Raw genomic sequence first — 20574 nt, forward strand, 5'->3', positions numbered from 1 at the left:
GCGTTCTTGTCTTTTGTGGGGTGTTCTCCCACCTGTTGCATGTGATGTCGAGCCTCTCCATCTACACACGCACATTTACACGCGTCAAACGTGTAAAAATTTACATACGTTGAAAATCAGATCAGTGAATATGACGGATCTTACTATCGATATCATGTGGATCAAAATTCATGATGTTTCTATCAATCACACGGGCCATGATTTCAAGATAAATAAGGACCGTGCGTAGGTCCTTACGAACCGTCCATTTTTTTTTGTACAAGATGAATCTTCTTATACCTTTCACAGCCGTTAATTTTTGGGCCAGATCATCTTCATGGTGGGCCCATCTCATTCAGAGATGCAATACCCATAACACGTGGCACATACGCAAACCTACCGCGTGTAATGTTGCGTGGCAAATTTCTGAGTGGCGGTATCTAGAGAGAATATTCGACAGAAGGTCTTTCAAGCGGAAATAACACGTGGGATATTCCCACGGGAGGAATGACAGGGTTCTGTTCACCCGCAAAAAATTACAAGCTGCTGTATCTCGTGATCTGGTACATTTGGACCATTCGTTTGAAATTAAGACCGTTGATGTGATTTTTTATGACTCTGATGGAATTTTAATTAAAAGAAACGTCACATTAAAAGATCTTAGATTTCGATAAATGGCCAACAAAAGTACGATAGTATGACGGACTATATTCATGTTAAAGTCGTTTCCTGATGAAAGGTTTCGGGATATTTTATATATTAATTTTTTATTTTTCATCCATCCAAGGTGTGTCCCATCATATAAACGGTTTAGATCATTGATACGTATTATCAAATATCCAGAATACTGCGCGTCAGCAAACAGTACGTTTGCTGATGAGCAGTACCCAAATTCCCCTCCTCCCCGTCGGTTTGATTGCGTAGTCCTAAGGTTACTGGGTACCTAATCTCTCCTCTAATGCAAGTATCGTGTGCCGGGAGTACACGGAAAAAAGTGTCCCGCGGACGATTTCACAGCATTTGGGAACCCAACCAAATTAACTGTATTTAATGGGCCCACCATTAATGGACTAGGTTACAGAAGTTGCATATATCAGATGGCCTTAATCACCTAATTGGTGGGCCATCTCCACCGTACAATGCCGAGCTATTGGTGATCCTACCCGTTCACATGATTATCCAAACGGACCAAAGTGGTTGGCCTAGGTGCAATGGATTGTGTGTCATACGTTTGTATACTCAAGTGCAGCTATGAAAAGGAATATGGTATGGCCATATTTCTACGCCACATGGCAGGGTAATCTGTCAATCAGAACCGTCCGTTTAAAGGGACCTGATGTGGATAGAAATTGATCCAAACTATGTATAGAGTGGATGATCCTTGCCATATCATCAATGGTCTCCAAACCGATGGTAGAAAACAAAAATCCTGACTGGAACGGTTAGAATTGTATAATAAGTTTTAGATTCGGAGAATGGCTATTCATGGGAGTCGGAATAGATGGATGGTCCGTGAGTTGACGGTTGAGATCATCGCGCCGTTGCCCATCGGGCTACATCTAAAAGTGGGTAGCCCATTGCGTACTGAGTAAGTAAACTATGTGGGGTCCAAAGACATGTATTCGTCTTATCCACACCGTCCATTGGTTTTAACATGTTCTTTTAGGACACTATTCCAAAATTGAAGCATATCCAATACTCAAGGGGACCACACTAAAGGAAATAGTGTGAAATGAACGCCTACCGTTGAAAACTTCTTGGTGGACACAAATTTTTTGAATGAAGCTTATATTTGTGATTTCCCTCTATCAGTGTCTGTTTGTCTTTTCATAAGGCTTGGATGACAAACAAACATCGGTGGATCTTGGGTTTCAATGGTGGACGTCATTATAGCCACTGATTCCTGTGTTATGGTTTGGATATGCTTCAAACCTTTTTAATCTGTTACAATAAAATAATCCGTAAAAACGGATGGACGGATTAGATAAGACACATACATCAAAGGTGGGCCCCACAGAGTTTACTCAGTACGCAATCCGCTTCATGTGCGGAACAGAATTTGGGGTTCGCCCGCCTGACACGAAAGCAATCTTACGCAACAATAGAGAGAGAGAGATATTTACCTACAATTAATATAAACAACCACTTTTTATCTTCCATAAACTACTACCCTGTCATAACACTTAAACAGGCATGGAATTTGGAGCTACGCTACTCTATACACAGTTATATGTGAGAGATCTGAACTGTCCATCTGGTTGGAAATAATTATTAAATATTTTTCCTAAAAAATCATACCGTTTTACACATCAGGTGGGTCATAATCTACAAAGTAAATCAACGGTTAAAAAACTTGTTACAGCCATCCAATTCTCTCATATACTACGACCCACCTAAGCTGTTAAATGTCATGATTTTTAAGGAAATAAGATCTACAATTTCACTACGCTTGATAGAAAGATCAGATCTTTCGTACGTGTTACATACTAGCACGTGTGAGTGAGAGTGGATGGGCAGGCCTTCCAAACTCGTGTAGAATTTAGTGCAAGTAAATAAAAAGAGAGGATATAAACATTAGTTCCATTTAAAATAATAATAAAAATAATAAAACCCTTTGTATCATCTTTTCCTCCGAACCCTCTCTTTCATACAAAAAACCCTTCACGAGAGAAATCAAAATCCCTCAATTTCTCGGAAGAAGCTGTTATGCTTCTTCTTTCTAGGGTTTTTCTAGGGTTGCAAATTCCAGTCGAAGACAGAGAAGGGCACGGAGAATACGAACAGTCCATGCCCTTTTTCTAGGGTTTCAAAGATCTATATATATAGAGAGAGAGGGGGGGGGAGAAGGAGAGAGAGAGAGAGAGTAGAGAGACAGAAATGCAGACGGAAGCTCGGGTCGGAGTCGTAGTCGGCGGTGGCGAAGGCGGAGGAGGACAGAGAGCTCTGAATTCCGTCCATGGAGCGGCAGCTGTTGATAGCGGCATACGTAAATACTCGCAGCAGCATCAGCAGCAGCAGCAGCAGCAACAACGGCAGCAATCGCTGCACCAGCAGTCGCAGATCGGGACGGTCTCGCAGCTCCTGGCGGGAGGCATTGCGGGGGCTGTCAGCAAGACTTGCACGGCCCCGCTTGCTCGCCTCACCATCCTCTTCCAGGTCGGGCCACGAAAACTCCCCCTTATTTCGATTTTTTCCCCTTCGTCTGTAAAAATTGTAGAAGTCGGTTCCTGTGAAAAGATTGCATCTTTCAATGGTTACATAGAGTTATTGTTGAATTGTAAAGGATTTTTCTGTGAATTGTTGTTAGGATTTGTGGTCTTTTGCAAATTAGGGCGTGTTTGCAGTTAACGAGGACAATGCTTTGTGCTAGTGTGGAGTTGTCGTTGAGGGGCAAAAGCAGGGAAATTGTAGGCTGGGTTAATGTAGGCTGTAGTGTAATGTTGTTCCAAATGCTATTGGATTGGGTTCGCTTGGGAACAGGCATGCAGTTGAGATAGAGGATCCTAGGACGGATGATATGTATAGTATCCTTGGTTGAAGGCTGTAAAAGAGCAAGGGGAAGGCCCAAAAGGACTGGGGGGATATGGTCCTTGATAGAGCGGAATGGCGGAACAGGATTCATGTAGCCAACCCCAATTAGTTGGGATAAGGCATAGATGATGACGACGATGACACTAGTTCTTTTGTATAGGAGTTGAGAATTACGATTCCAGTTTGGTAAAAGTAGCTGACTGCAAATCCAGTACATTCTCGGTTAGGTCTCTATACAACCTTTTGGACAGCTATTCTTCCTTCAAAGAAGAATCATTGACAAATCAGATTTGGAAATATCCGGTCCATCCTAAGATTGCATCCTTTGGATGGCTGGTCAGAAAGAAGAAGATACTCGCTGTCGACAATTTGAGAAAAAGGGGTTTGATTATAGTTAATGTGTGTCTATGTTACATGGCGGACGAAGAATCGGTTAATCATCTTCCTGTTCACTGCTCCTTTATCAACCAAATCTGGTCAGAATTTTTAAGGCGCTTTAGTATTAATTGGTCTTTTCCTGATTCGGTGGGTCAACTCCTAAAGGCGTGGCATGGTGTCAGACTAGGCAAGCATATGACTTTGTTATGGAGAATGACTCTTCTGACTGTTTGGTGGTCTGTTTTGGAAGATAGAAACGGGAGATGCTTCAGGGATGTTTCCAATTCTGTGGAGTCTATAGTTAGTAGAGTAAAACGTCGAATGGTAGAGTAGGCTTCAAATGTAGATTATCTTAAGGGCTGTGATTTTCTCTTTCTTGGAGCCTAGGTGGTCCGCTTCCTCAGCGGTCCTGCTCTCTGTTTGTTTTCCTTTCTTATCATATTAATTTAAATCTCGTGATCTTTCAAAAAAAAAAAGCTGACTGCAAATGGCCAATCATTCAGATTGCATGTTCAATATCATACAACGCCATCGTAAGCTACCACTCTCGAGTTTTGATTTTCCAATTATTTATGGTTATCTAGTGTCTACTGCTTTTGGGGCTCAGCAGGGGTGAGGGAAAAAACAGGAAAGTCCTCCCAAGTTCATATTTCTCTCTCTTGATATGGGTTCAAAACACCAGAGGGGCAATTACTTTTGCCTTGGGTCAACATGGGCCACAGGCAATGTCTGTGCAACTAGGTGATCATCTAATCAAATGCCAAAGACCCCTAAAGCCTAAGAAACTTTAACATAGTCAGTAGATACCTTTGTAAAATTCTGGACAGCATTGCCCATTCTCCGATGCTTTGTCAATATAAAGAATCTTGTAGCACATTTTCTAGTTCCAAGCTTACCTTACCCTTAGGACTTGCTCATCTACTAAGATTCAGCTACTTTAGACATAAAAGAACTTGAGAAATACATTTAAAAAAAGTTTAGGACCTTCTAAAGGGACACAAGCCTCCTTATTGGAGTATTTGCACCAGGGGGACCTACATAAGCTACTCGTACGGTCGTACCTGCCATGATTATCTTTAACCATGCGGCGGACACTTGAAGGCCCAAAGTTATGGATACAACATTTCAAATTCCAGCTAAAGCTAAGATTATGGTTATAGCATATGTCAAATTGAGCTTGAGGAAATTATCTTTTGATTCCTTTGTCAAGTTACAATTGATTGATGGACAAACCATTTTGTAAAATTGAGTATGTTCTAAGTTGCCATCACACCTGTTTTAGCTGGTGTCCAACCTCACAACAAAACATATTCATCATAGGGTCCTCCAGGCCTGGTGGCCATACCACCTAAGGAACGTCAAGAGTATTTTTGCTAACTACTTGTGCACAATGCACTGATTATCCTCAAAGAGGTGATGGATTCCTACATGTCATGCGTGTTGAGGCTTGTCACAACCGTTGCCCTTGAAGCCAAGCGTTGGTCATTAAAGAGCATGAGGTAGGTGCTACCCTTCATGTGACCTGTGAAGTCTACTCACTTCATTAACTTGATGCCTGGTACATGGCATTGCCATCCTCCAGTTCTGGCAAGCCACCTCACCCTACCATTCTAGTGAAGGATCAAAATACACCCTGCCTGACAATTAGGTGATTCCTTGAGAAGCAGCTCAAGCCAGTTGTGTGAGTTGTTTGTGTGGCATGCACACAAGGGCTACTGGTGTCTGGTGATGTTTTCATCATTGGCTAGGCCTCTGCTTTAGTGGGGTGACCTATCTCCATGCCTGGACTGCCCAACACAATCCCCCATTATCTTCTTGGGGATCCTCAAAGTCCACAACCCTCACCAGTCCCAGGCATGCATGACTAGGATTCGAGTTTGTGGGGACGAGCCCTTTGGTGCAGCTGTGACCTTTAGCCCGCAATGGTCAGTGCAAGGGCATACACACGTACACATAGGATTGGAATCAGGTCTTCACCCTTTTCTGCAAGCTGTCAATAAAGGAGTAGAGTGCTCTCCTCCTTCCAGGGGTCCCAGATTTGATAATCTCTGTTTTAGTGGGTTTGTTGATCTTTTGGTGAAGAAGGCATTTGAGCAAAATACAGGATATGGCCGTTATTCTCTAACTTCCCAACATTCTGTCCCATAAAACATGGCTGGTCTTATAGCTACTACCTTATAAGATTTTCCTTTCGGTTTGAGCAGTAAATGACCACTCAGAGTGAAAAGGAAAATTTATAGGATAGCTATAAGACCATCATTTATGGGACAAAATGTTGGGCAGTTAAGGAACAACATGTTTATAGGATGAGCATAGCTGAAATGGGGATGTTGAGATGGATGAGTGGCAAGACAAGGAAGGATAGAATTAAAAATAAATGCATTCAAGGGACCTTAGGAGTAGAACCGATAGGTAATAAGATGAGGGACAGTAGACTTAGATGGTTTGGTCATGTGTAATAGAGAACAAGAAATGCTCCGGTTAGAAGGGTGAGCTAGTACAAGTTGAAGGCTCTAAAAGGGCAAGGGGAAGGCCCAAAAGGATGTAGTGGAGGTAGTAAGTAAATACTTGACGACCTATGGTCTAATTGAAATTATGGTCCTTGATAGAGCGCAATGGTGGAAAAAGGATTCATGTATCTGGCCTGTTAGTTGGGATAAGACTTAAGATGATGATGATGATGGCAGGATAAGGCTTAAGGCAAGAGGCAGCCATTTAGTCCTATTCCTGAAGCTCCATTATATGCTTCTAGGAACATCGGCAGACCTTGTTCTATTAGACAGAGGATAGCTCAGCATCCCATTTCTTTGATTAAAGTGGTACCCGGTATCCGCTTCATGCGGTGTTTGTAGAATATTTGTAGAATATTTGTGGGTCAAAGTTGCATACTCCAGTTACTATTTCCTCCTTGCTTTAATTGTTGATTATTTGTGCACTTATCTGTGCGGTGAAACGTGAGCATCATTCTGTATGCCTTTGTATGGTTAATTCTGTATAGCCTTTATAGGATTTAGGTACATATGTGGAAACTTGAAGACTACATCCTAAATAGTTTGTCTGAAGGGGCAGGGGTGTTTGTTCTATTGGTATACAAATCGGCTTCATCTTTCTTATTAGGGCACACCTCATAGCTCCGGTGCACACCATCACCTGCAGTCATTCTCCTTTTACCATTTGGCCAGGCATCCTCCACTTTGTACTGGGTCAGGGTGAATTGAGTATCCATCACTGCTTTTTTAGCAAACGCTATTTTCACCAGTTTGTTTTCTATGAAAAGCCTTGATTCTACAAGCGGAACCTCTTTAGATGCATATCATGTATCCATATTCTTAGGTGTTGCTAGTTTGTCTTGCCTGAAAATGCTTTCTTTGTGATGAATGGTGCTTTCCAGTTGTGCTGAATTTTCCTGATGGTTTAGGAATGAGGGAACGTTTTACTAGGAAATAAGTTTCCAGGTCTGTTGCTAGGCTTAACATAAGTTCTTCCCTTTCAAATGTTTTTTAAAACAGCTGTTTATTTTTAAACCTAATTCCTTGTTTCAGCTGTTAGTGTAACACCATCTCACTTTTTTAGGTACAAGGCATGCACTCTGATGTTGCGACATTGCGGAAGGCTAGCATATGGCGTGAGGCTTCACGTATTGCGTATGAAGAAGGGTTTAGAGCGTTCTGGAAAGGGAATTTGGTTACAATTGCACATCGTCTTCCCTATTCTTCAATAAGTTTTTATGCTTATGACCGCTACAAGAATGTCAGTACAATATTTCCTTGGACGAGTCTTTATCTGCAGTTCAAATGAACTGGTGCAGTTATCCTTAATGTTTTCTATTTATTGATGTCCATTATCCTTTTATTTCTTGCAGTTACTACAGTTGATCCCTGTACTGGACAGGCATCAAGACAATGTCAGCGCAGATCTTTGTGTACGACTCATAGGTGGTGGTTTGTCAGGGATAACAGCTGCATCTATTACATACCCACTGGATCTTGTGCGGACCCGGCTTGCAGCTCAGGTAATCCTGACATTCCTTTAGTGAAGATTTACATTAATTGTGATGATTTTTAAGCCAATTGAAACAATTTGAAAGCTTTTGAGCCAACCACCTTTGAGAAGAGGAGTGTCTTCTAGGGTCGTGAAAAAAAAAAAGAAAGAAAGAAAAATGGAACTAAGTAAAGAATTTGAAATGCTGTATCCTTTTTTCCCTTTTTCTCATGAAGAAGATTTCACCTAGAAGTTCTAGAGGCAGTGGCACTCGTTAGTCCCTTGGCTGCCTACTTCAAAAATATTCTTCCAGAAACTTAGTATCATGCTTTCTAGCCAACCACCTTTGGCATGACTAGTTTCTTCCGGTGGCATAGAGAAACAGAAATAGAAAAAAAGGAAACTAGGCATAGAATCTGAAATGTTTATTCATTGTGATGTTTTCTTCTTCTTCTTCTTCTTTTTTCATAAAGAAGATTTCTACTAGAAGTCCTATTGGCATTTTTTTATGGCAAGGATATTAAAATATCTGGAAAATTATTTTTTGAATATTCAGTCAAGCAACTAATGAGTGCCTTTGCAAGTATCCTCATATGTGTAAGCAATTATCTTCTCATTTTATTTGGGCTACGTCATTCTAAGATTATTTTCCATTTAAATCACCTCCACTGTTGTTCTTTGACCTTCCGTGGAATCTTCAATTCTCTATAACAGTATTCAGAAGTTAAGACTCAAATGTTCTATTGTCTCATCTATTGAGTAGATCCAATTTATAATGAATTTAGTTTCCTTTCTCTATTTTTATAGTTATTTGTTCTATCATCATCCTTTCTTTCCAATTCCTCCACATGTAACCACCAAACTTGGCAGTTCCCATCAAGGTTAGTTGTTTGTCATTCACTTTGGTATGTGGTGCGGGAACGGGCATGCAGCATGATACCTCCTCCAATGTGTGGTATGCTAGGGGTGGGATGATGTGGGTTGCTCAAGCACATAAACTATGTATATGTGGTGTAGTTTTATATATGAATTGTTATTGCAATTTATATATTAAATAATGAATATTATTATTATAGGTCCATAGGCATAATATTGTACATATACACTCTTTTTTCTTTACTTTTTTTTTTTTTTTTTAATGGAAAAATTGACGAGATTTTATGAAAGAGAGCACATGGCTCAACAAGCAGAACTAACAAAGTAAACTATTGACACCTCATTTAGGATGAACCATTCATTTGGGTTATAATCCTCTATACAAGAAACCCAATTCAGTACATTCATTTTGGCCCTTGTACATATGAATATTGTTGCGCAAATCAAAGTATAAACCTCTTATGTTCAAAATGTAGATTTATAACTCAATCTACAATAATAGTATAGAACCATAATTTTAGATTGATAAAAATAGCAATCCCAATTGCAAATGACCCATAATCCAGATTGTGGCATTTGGACTGGAAAAAGTAGAGTGGTCAGCAATTTGTGTGAAACTGGTTCCCACATCATTTGAAAAGGTCAAATAGTTCGAGTGGGTCAAGTTTAAGGCTTGATGGACAAGTCACTTGGAATCCTAGATGGGTACAACTACATACCTATGCCCTTGGCATAAATTCTTGTTTGAATATATATTTCCAACTGAAAATGGTTGCTAGAGGTAATGATAAAGCAATAGAGTTCCTTCTAGCCTAAAAGATTTCAAGTCATGCTTGTTGGGATCATCATTGTTGCCTATGGGGCTGTCAATGGGTCAGGTCCTAGAGTACTCATACGCGGGCTGATCAGTTGTGGATCTTGCTGGGTTCAAGACTCATTTTTTAGAATCCAGACCCAGATCTGGGTTTGGGCAACCATTGGATCTTTTGATGTTGGCTTTGAGTTGGGTTCAAGCTGTGTCCATGTCCAGTCTGGGTCAAATATGGGCATTTACATGTTGGGTCCACTCAGTGGATGGATCAGATTGCACATAGGTGCACCACTTTGACATGTGTCATTTTTAAATGGGCGTCTCTCTTACGTGTGCATAGCTTACCAAACCTCATTCCTTTGTTAGAATAATTATCATATATTTAATATATGATATTGTTGTTAAAATTAACAAGATCTATCTCAATGTGACTTCTAAATGGTTCCAAGAAATGGGACTTGGATCTGCTGAAATTGGGTCAGGTCCATTGGGTACCTGCAGGTTCAGGTACCCATTGAGAGCTGTATGCCTTAAGGAGGTCCTAGTGTAGATGTTCCCATCACAAATGAAGTTTGGATTACCTTGGATCAGTCTTCCACATGCCAATTGTAGGCAAGAGCACATCCCACATTGCAAGGCACCATCTAAAGAAATGGAACATGACAACCATGTACCTCGACAGCTATAGAAATTTTCTTAACAGGTGGTTTGCAAACATTCCATCAAAAAGACAAAAGTTGCGCTTGTCTACAGGTGCTTTGAGTTAATTGTACATACTTTGCAGGTCATTCTCCTACATTCACATGGTTTATAGCTTGGTTGCTTCAAGAGGAACTTCATTCTGAAATCCAGTTTCTCAGGACACTTGACTGAAATAAAATTCTAACTCACTGAAACAGAACATGTGATGATCTTGTATTCAAAACCTTCAACTCTGTCTTTGAAGTGTTCTCAGCACTGCTCACTCTTTTTTAGAGCCTGAACAATCACAGTGGGACATCAAGCCAAATCATTTTTGTGGAAGAACTATCCGAATGCAACCCCCTGAGCACGAAAAAAAAAAAAAAAAACCAAAGTTTACCTCTCCCTCCCTCCCACTGTGGAACTAAATTCCGCCATCATATTCATTGTATTTAGAAACAAACCATGATATGCTGTTGATGTAATGCAGCCCCACAAGACTGCCACTTCACATACTGGTACATAGCAATCATTATATAATTAGAAATAGATTAATTCATGCACATAATAATTAATTAGAGTAAGCTTGATCTACAACGTGCCACTTTAGAATTCGTAAATTCTGTTTATTTCAAGATAGGGAGCCTACTGGAGGTGACATACGCGCTGAGGATAGGGCCTTCAGATAGGAAAGATTGATTAATGGAATTTGTAAAGCAGCCCCAAAGAGTATCGACAAGGCTGTGATTGTGCTGATTGTGTTATGTGCTTTGAAAAGAAAAAATGTTGATTTTTATCGATGATTATAGTATTTTTTTTTAATTTTTTTTTTAAATTTATTTATCGGCAAGCGAAATTATTGAACCAAACAATCTGATGACGAATTAACCTTACCCCAAGATACTGGTTCACTCAAATATCGGACCAGAACTGCAAATCTAGATCTATATCAAGCACACCATTGAACGTGGTAAATACAGACTTGCACCTTTTCTTTTGATATGGACTCTTGCCTGCCAATACTAAGTTTGCTCTGATCCTTCATGAGCTGCAAACTGATTTCATGTAGTCAGCGAAAATATACTGTTTTAGTTATAATTCGACTAGAAACGTAGCATATACTGCAAACTAAGAATGAACTGATTGACAAGGAAACTATTCTTGTCATCCTCGATAATAATTGATGTTCATTGAGCAGGCACAGTCTATGTTTGTAAATTTCTTCCCGTTCATGTTATTGTGCCCTTCCCTTCATTTCTTATATGTAGATTGCTTCTCAGATTTGTTTATATGCTGGTTCCCATCATTTTGTGCTTTCATATTTGAGAGAACCTTTTTCTCATAATGTAGTGAACCTACGCCTCAATGGTAACATTGCACTTTTGTGGATCATGTTTAGAGTGGCATGGAATTCACAGTTTGTTTCGATACAATGTGTAAACCACTTGATCTGAATCTTTGCAGAGAAATGTGATGTATTATAGAGGCATTTCACATGCGCTCCGTACCATTTGCAGAGATGAGGGTATTAAGGGGCTGTATAAAGGTCTTGGGGCTACATTGTTGGTATGTTTCTCTCTTTATCATTTTTTTTTTCGGTTGTCCGTTGGGCATCTTGTAAATGATTTTTTTTTTCCCTGAAAGGTTTCTTGTGGATGATATTCCTAACAAGTGATGTGATACAATTGGTGTGTTGCAGGGGGTTGGACCTAGTATAGCAATCAGCTTTTCCGTGTATGAAACCCTGAGATCTTCTTGGCAGATGCAGAGGTGGTGGTGACTTCTTTGTTATTGGATTGAACTAATTAAATGTTTCAAACCAAGATCTTTCTATTGTCTTTTTCTCTGTTCTCAACACTACTTACATTTTTGTTCTTTGGACATCAGGCCGCATGATTCCACTGTCCTAGTTAGCTTAGCATGTGGCAGTCTTTCGGGCGTTGCATCATCAACAGGTAAATGATAGATGATTTAGTATGAACTCAAATCGCTGAAAAATGGGTTGCTCCTTTTTCTTGCTGCTGTTTTGAGTCCAGACCAAGGCTTAAAATTGGTGTATCAGGTATTGTATCACTCACCACCTATACAACCCTGTATTGCCCCTATATCAGGCTGTTTCGGGCTGATACAGCTGTACCATTCATGAATGATATTGGTACGTGTCGTGTGATACATACCAGTTTCGGACAATACTTCAAAACCTTGGTCCAGACAGGAAGCTATGTTTAATATGGCATGTGAGAATTGTTGCCTGGCACCATGTTGTTTATCCACTGATTTTCAGTCTTCTTTGTTCTTGTTTGTGGTAACATGAAAATAGTCCCAACCTCAAGTCGCCGAGGTTGGGACTATTTATATGTGATTACAAACAAAGAAGAACGCATCACTTGGACATGGACAGTCCGGCACATGTGTTGTTGTCGGACACCAACACAAGGTTATGGTATGTGGTGATATCAATATTTTCTGCTCATAGTTTCACATCTGTGCATGATACTGGCACCTGTTCCTGCTGACACTCCTTTCTGTTGCAGCAACGTTCCCTCTGGACCTTGTGCGGCGGCGGATGCAGTTGGAAGGTGTCGGTGGCCGAGCTCGAGTCTACAAATCAGGCCTTTTTGGGACATTCAGGCATATAATCCGGACTGAAGGCTTCCGTGGCTTGTATAGGGGAATTCTGCCTGAGTACTACAAAGTCGTTCCCAGTGTCGGCATAGTCTTCATGACATACGAGTCAGTCAAGATGCTTCTTTCTGAGATGCCTGCTGATGAGTAGCAGCGCTTCCTCTTTGGCTTGCTGTAGTTTCAGGTCCGTCACACCTGCCATTTATGACTGTGGTTGGGATTTTTAATAGGAAGGTAGATGAGTTTTTGTAGCATTCCAAGGAATCATCCCATGGTGGTAAGTTTTGCCATTGCCGCCGTGAAAGAAAACCGTATTTTCTCCAATGTATAGATAGAAGCATTGAATCTCAAGTGTAATCCATAGTGCTTATTAGTGCTCACAATCACTATTCATTTATGATCATTGTCATCTTTTAACAGTTTCCCTATCCATGGTTGCTTTCATGAGAGAGAGAGAGAGAGAGAGAGAGAGAGAGAGAGAGAGAGGTGTGCCATCATCAGTTGGACTTGTTTAAATGGTGTGTGATGAATTTCCAACAATTGAGGTGGGACTCTTGCCATTGAAGGATGGGCCCACCTCATATTGGTTTTCGGCAGAGCATGATCCGCAGGTGGGACATCATAGTTGGGCATTAGGTGGGCTCTGTGCAGACGCTATAGCCTGAAAATCCAGCTGGTCGGCACGTGGCCCACCTACGTTCAGAATCATTGCATGGCTTAGAAACAATTGCTAACTTTCCCATTCATCATTCCTTTTTACCATTGCACGCTGGCTTAAGTTCTGGGCCAGGTCATGTATACCATTGCACACTTCTGTTGCACGGCAAGGATGTCCCAGTTGCACAGGTACTGATGCTGAGTTGTGTGTGTGTGGCCCCCATGTGAGCTTAGGGAAACTAGCTTCTAATTTCGTAGGCTGTCCATCATGTCCTATGGTGTGCGGATTTTGGGTAGATTGAAAGCCCACCGTAGATGTATTTGATAGTTAATTCTGGAAAGATTGAAACTCAGCACCAGAGGATATCATAGAAGGCGAGCTTTCTGATGACAGCGCTTCCAAAACCCAGTAAATTAAAGCTTTTGTAGCCATGATCAGACTACTGGTTTTGTGTCCATGAACAGATGAATATGCAATGTGTGCTAGATCTGGGTTTCAGAATGGTGTTGTGAAGAACTTCGGAGATTAAAGATCTGAAAGTTAATGGAGTGTTTGATTAGAGCAGCAGTATGCAGGGAGAGGGATGACTCTAGAAAACAGGCCTTACAGTGTTCAGGTATCAAACAAATTCTCTGATGTAATCCAATGTTAGAGTTTGAATCAAGAACAAAAATAGCTATTTGTAATAGCAAATATAATTCTCATTATCATCAGCATCTTCATTGCCTTCACATCATCTTGAAGGTGGATGGGATTTATGCTGTCGAATGAACTCCAGATGCAGGTTGATCATCTAAATCTTAAGTAAATCCAATCTCATAACTAAGACAATCATGTTGGTTGTCTAAATAAGGACCCTCCAATCGTTTGATTTTCAGATCATTTCGTCATCCAGCAGTGGCACATGATTTGGATGGTATGTATTAGCATGCATGTCTGCGCACAATTTCCATTGAATCAGGGTGAGTTGCTCATTAATGAAAATCAAATAAAATGTAGTCAATTGTCAAGGAAAAACAAAAATAAAATCGAACAGTGTTGAACGTCAATGAAAAATCAAATTGAATCCAATGATAAGATTTCAGGATGTCCTTCCGGACATCCAATCGTAGGGTTGTGTTAATGTGGGAAGTGATGAAATCTTTGCATCACAAAGACTTTCCAAGACTTATAGATTATCATCTATTCTTTCTTTGTTGTCCATTTAAATACAAACGATTAAAAGATTATGGTTGTCCAATTAAGGAGATCTTTCAGGCATGGTTCACGATTTATCTCACAATTTGGTAGTGGCATCCAGGTACAGATCTACTGCAATTGCATTTCTTTTGATCTTTGAGTAACATTGTTAGTTGAGCCAATACAAGAGTTGAGTTAGCTCGGTCAGCTTGCTCAACTCGACTCGCCTCATCTTGAAATTGGATTCAGACAAAGTTGAGCTGGTTTTTGGAGCTCGAAAAAATTTCAGGTCGAGTTCGAGCTTACCTGACCTTGACTCGACTCAGCTCGAACTCCAACTCGAGTCGACTTTGATCGAATCGGCTTGGTGACTCGGTTATTTTGATCTTAATGTTGCTCACTGATTAAATGACTTAATGAAGTGTTATTTTTTGGACTACCCTTGTATTAGGGTATTATTGAAATGAGCATTCGAGGGAAGATTGAATAAACAAATCACAAAAAACAAAAAAAAAGTAAAAAATCTTTACATTGCAAGTCTATCCTCATATCTTGATCTTGATACTACACTCATATCTTGATCTTGATACTACACGCGGAGTGTTTCATGAAATGAGTGTTGTTATTGTTTTACATTATGTGGAATATTGAAGATGTATTCAATGTGTTTGAAAAAATATTGCATAGGCTTGAACTGGCCCTAGCTATTGACTGAATTGAGCCGATCTGGCCAGTCAAGCTCGAAGACCGAGCCAAGACAAGTTCATGCTATGGTTGGCTGCTGCCGAGTCGTGCCAAGTTATGCCAAGCTCGACTAGTGTACAATTCTAATTATTAGAACTAGAATATGGTAAAGCAAATTCTCCATGGTAATCAGGTCTATCCATCTCATTGTCCTACTTTGAATGAAAGGGTTGGATCTGATGCACAATTGATGTGCCCCACAACAACCCCACACCACCACAAATTGCGGGTGGCATTGATACCATTTGAGTGCACCTCGTAATTTTGAAGCCAGCTCTGTCCCAACAGGTCCAAATTCAGATCCAGATTTAGACTCATTAATTGTTAAGCCTGTCCAGCAACCTAACCCAACCCAACCTAAAGATGACCCAACCTGCAATCCGACTCAATCCGAATTCCTATACTAATCCAGAAACTGACCTGATCCAAATACATGTGAACCCTGACAACCCGACCCAACCCAACTGAACTTGGGTTGGGTAAGTCAGGTGCAGGTTGAGCCGAATCCAAATTGCACCGTATGTCCATGCATTTTAAATATTGCGACATTGGAGCAACTGCACAAATGCAATGAGTGACAAATGAATGTATATTTGTGAAGATTGAGTGTCATTCATTTCCCTTATTCTGAGAATAGAATATATCTTACAAAAGATGATACAGACATCTTGTTACCATTCAATCACTTGTTTTTGTTCACTTCCCATCTCTAAATAGAAAATAAAGGCGGAGAATCTGTTTAAAACAAAATACTGAAAGAAAGAGATTCCAGTGAGAAAGGAGTGACAAGGAATTCTTAATATAGGTATAAAAAGCACATAGCTTTTTTTTTTCATGTATGAGTTGTACTATTCAAGTTGGTGATCGTCTACATGTGGTACATGTACATAGAATTCCGACCATGCAAATTGTGGGGCCCATTTTGGATTGATCATACCCCAAAGATCATGCTTATGAAATGATCCTAACCATGTGATGGTAGTACATCAATTTGATGGCTACATGGAAAATGGTCAGTTGGTCCACATTCAATGGTTAAGATTGTCTGATCAGTGTGATTTTTTTATGAATCCACCATTTTGACTGTCCTGATTGGCAGGCACACGACCATATATAAAAGATGGAAAACTCACAGACTAGTGTAGCTCTTTTTGTATACTCACAGACTAGTGTAGCTCTTTTTGTATACAAGTGCTATGTAATCAGATAGGGAAAATATTGTTCGTTCCTCCTTTGCTGCATACGAGATTTTGCATCAAACCTCTCCAACCGTCCATTGAGCATGGATGGGATCTCCATGCAAATTTCTTGCCCAAATTTTGAGAAGTTTCAGTAATTAAAATTTGGGTGTGCATGGAATTCCCTCCCACCACCAATGGACGGTGGAGATCTTTTACAAGATCTCATTTGTAGCCACGGGACCACGTGAATCTAAGTGCTCCAGCATCATCACCTGCATTTCGTATCTTCCTTTTAAAGACAGACAACAACACATCACCATCTATTCAAAGATCCCCACACTATCATTGGTTGGTGACAGAACAAAGCCAATGATTGTGTGGTCGAGAGCACCTTATCTTGGTGGGCCCCACCTAATGGTACTCGTGCGAATGAGATGCTAAAGGCGCCTTACCATTTGTGCAAGATCCGATCCATTCATTAGGTAGCTAGAAACCAATGTGAACGTGCCACGACCCAAAAATCCGGACGGTCCATGATTCAGTGTGGCTGTGAACCACACATGTATGAGAAAGATGGACGATTAAGAAAAACAAAAAATATCAACAGTCCACATCGTACATCAATCACATTCACCACACCAACCCCTTTATTGTGGAGAATCATCCATCCACCTTTACAAAGCATTATAAATTGCACCTCCATTGCACTGATGAGTGATGTCCCAATCCATTTCTTGTAGAAACCACCATACAACTATGAAGATATTTAGATTTGGTGGGGCCCATCGATCAGACGGCGATCAGCCGTCGCAACATTCTGGCCATGATAATTGAAGATATTGTGTTAGGAATAGGTTAATCTGCATCCTGAGGTTTATATTACCATAATCTAAGCCTCTGGTTGCAGGTTAACTCTTCCTTACTATCAATACAATAGCAATGCTGATGGCTTGCCTGAGACAGTTTATGGCCCGTTTGGATGCACTATCAAGTCAAATTGCAATAACTAGTTCGATAGAGTGGGATATCCACCATCTTTGGATTCATCATGGAGTAGTAGCAATTGTTTTTTAGATTCTCTGACTCGGGCCGACTCAGTTCAGTCCCGAGTCGACTTGGATGAAGCGTAAAATGCAATCTGGTTAGTTCCACTGTACTGTTGTCACGATTCAATTTGATTGTGCATCCAAACATGGCTTTGGTTTTATTTTAGAGTCTGAGGAAGTTTATGATTTTATTATCTAACATGCTATTTGCAGTGCACTTGCCAGTTATATATCCAAATGCATGTTTTAGGAGCTAGCTAAGCTGTTGATTAGATCCACACCGTTCATCATGTGTTCATGTCTACAAATTTCAAACATGTGTCAGCGCATGTAAGATGGGATGCAGTTGTGTCATGCAATTGGATGGGACTGGAGAAGAAACTCATCAAGATCAACATGCAATTCAAAGTTTCTAAATTGGAGGGAATTTATCCAAGAATTATGTATATTTAAAATTTTCAAAAATTCATAGTTTTTCGACTGTTTTGGAAATTTATCATTTTACTTTAACAGACATATTTAAAATATTTAAATAATCATGGTATCTCTCTTTCACAACTCACCTTGAGTTGAAGAGTTTTACACACAATGTGTTAATAGTATCAGATATTAACAAAAATTTATTATCCGTAAGCTAGATAGCTAATGACTACCTTTTTACGTTTGAAATCTGATTGAATAGATTTCTGATAAAGAACAAGGAGTTAAGAGCAGTGATAGCAATGGGCTGTAGATGAAGTGATTTGTACATTTTGCGACCAAAGAATGAGGTGTTCTTCTCAACTAGATTTCGCATAGCCAACAACGATGTGTAGCATCAACAACTTGGCCACCCTCACATGCTAGTTGTTGATTATTTACGAAGGAATAAACTCATTTATAGTAGCTCATGGAATTGGCATCAATTGTCAAATGGCCAAGGCATGTAGATTATCATTTATTAATTATTTTTGAGAATTTTTGTGATGAACCTCTAGTCAAGATTAATTGTGATTTGTGTGGGCCGCCCCAATAATTTCTTATCAAAGGTATTGATATTATGTTATTTTTATTGATGAATATACCCGTTATACGAGCTAGGTACTTTCTTTTTCGTCACAAGTCTGAGTTTAAATCGTGCTTTATTGCCATTAACAAATTTGTTCAAAATGATCAGTTTGTTAAAAATATATGAATTTTTCAATTTGACGGAGGAGTTGAGTTTTAAAAGCTTGCCTTGTTGCCAAAGGGTTTTATCAAGTTCCGGCAATTGATTTTGTAGAAACTCTCTCTCTCTCTCTCTCATAATCAAATCTGCTACCATACGCATGGTGCTCTCAATTGCCTTGATTTACAATTGGCCCATTCACCATATGGGCGTGAAAAACACATTCCTTCATGGCTATCTTATTTTAGCCTGTTTACATGCAACAACCATCTGGATCCAAAGACCTATCACGATCCACTCATGTTTGCAGGCTTCATTGGGCTCTTTGTGATTTGCGTCAAGCCCCACAAGCTTGGTTTGATTGGTTTAACACATTCCTTCTCTCATTGGGTTCTTCTATAGCACTGTAGATTCCTCATTGTTTATGTGTCAAATCACGCAACGCTCTATGGCTGGTTTATGCACCTATTTAGGTGGAAATTATTTCTCTTAGAGTGCAAAGAAACAACCCACAGTGGCCTGTTCCAGTGCTGAAGCAGAATACCAGGCTCGTGCATCAACTGCTGCCGAGTTAACTTATTATTTATTCTACATGATATTGGTGTGCACCTCACTCAGCCTCCAATGTTATATTTTGTGATAATATCTCAGCCCTTCATTTCACTTTCAATTCAATTTTTCATTCAAGGACAAAGCATATTGAACTTGATTATCATTTTGTTTGTGAAAAAGTTGATATTGGCTCTTCAGGTTGCAGATATCTTCACAAAAGCACTTTTGCAAAAATCTTTCAAGCCCTTTCGACGAGCTTGCTTCCAAACCTAGTTTGAGGGAGAGTGTAGAAGAAACTCATCAAAATCAACATAAGATATTTATCTCTCACAACTCACCTTGAGTTGAAGAGTTTTACACCCAATGTGTTTGGTTTCTATCTGTCATTTGGGACTATTCATTATCAACCAGTAAAAATGCTTATCAATATATAACTAGAAAACAACCCATTCATTTTTAAGCCATTCTCCCCTTCAACGTATACTATGATATGATTGAATTAAATAATTACGACCAACTATTCTTGCATACAACGTCTAACTAGTTGGCTTGTGGGATCGGCCATGGTGTTTGTATGACATCTCGTTTGTCCAACAAGGTTGTCCCACCATGAAATGTGATGTCCTGAAAATCAAGTCAATCCAACCATCAGATGCACCCACCTGAGTGTATAGTTTTTTGGGTAGTTGTTCATTGTTTTCTATGATGTGCCCCATTTGATAGTTGTTTCGACCTCATTTATAGGGCATTCCATTTTGACTATGGATGTCATACAAACACCATGGTGGAGCACCTCAGCTAGTTGGATGTACAACTAGTTGTATGTGAGTATTTCTAACATAATTTATCAAAATTTAATTAGAGAGAAACTCCAGTGCTCTCAAAGAACACCACCAAGTTAGTGCTCTTACTTGCATTTGGACATAGTCCAAATCTAGACTGTTCATTAGGTCCGACCCACATTTCATGGGCTATCGTGCAAATATGCCAAAGAACACCACCAAGTTAGTGCTCTTACTTGCATTTGGACATAGTCCAAATCTAGACTGTTCATTAGGTCCGACCCACATTTCATGGGCTATCGTGCAAATATGCCACCAATCTGACAAATATTAACAATTTGATCAATGGAATTTAAAATGGACGGTTAGACTTGTTGATGCAAAATAGGTTCAATCAATTGTCTGGTTTATCTACTCAAGCAT

At 39.9% G+C, this 20574-nt stretch overlaps 1 protein-coding gene across 1 annotated transcript; it reads left to right on the forward strand.

Annotated features, from left to right (window-relative positions):
- The first annotated feature begins 2583 nt into the window (after positions 1-2583).
- Positions 2584-13281, forward strand: LOC131252743 (uncharacterized). Its single transcript, XM_058253419.1, has 7 exons — positions 2584-3135; positions 7462-7638; positions 7751-7900; positions 11702-11803; positions 11937-12007; positions 12125-12192; positions 12772-13281. Exons 1-7 carry the CDS (start codon positions 2857-2859, stop codon positions 13011-13013), a joined length of 1089 nt encoding a protein of 362 aa, XP_058109402.1. The 5' UTR covers positions 2584-2856; the 3' UTR covers positions 13014-13281.
- The last annotated feature ends 7293 nt before the right edge of the window (positions 13282-20574 follow it).

This window comes from Magnolia sinica, chromosome 8 (genome assembly GCF_029962835.1).
Source record: "Magnolia sinica isolate HGM2019 chromosome 8, MsV1, whole genome shotgun sequence".
Classification (NCBI taxonomy): Eukaryota; Viridiplantae; Streptophyta; class Magnoliopsida; order Magnoliales; family Magnoliaceae; genus Magnolia; species Magnolia sinica.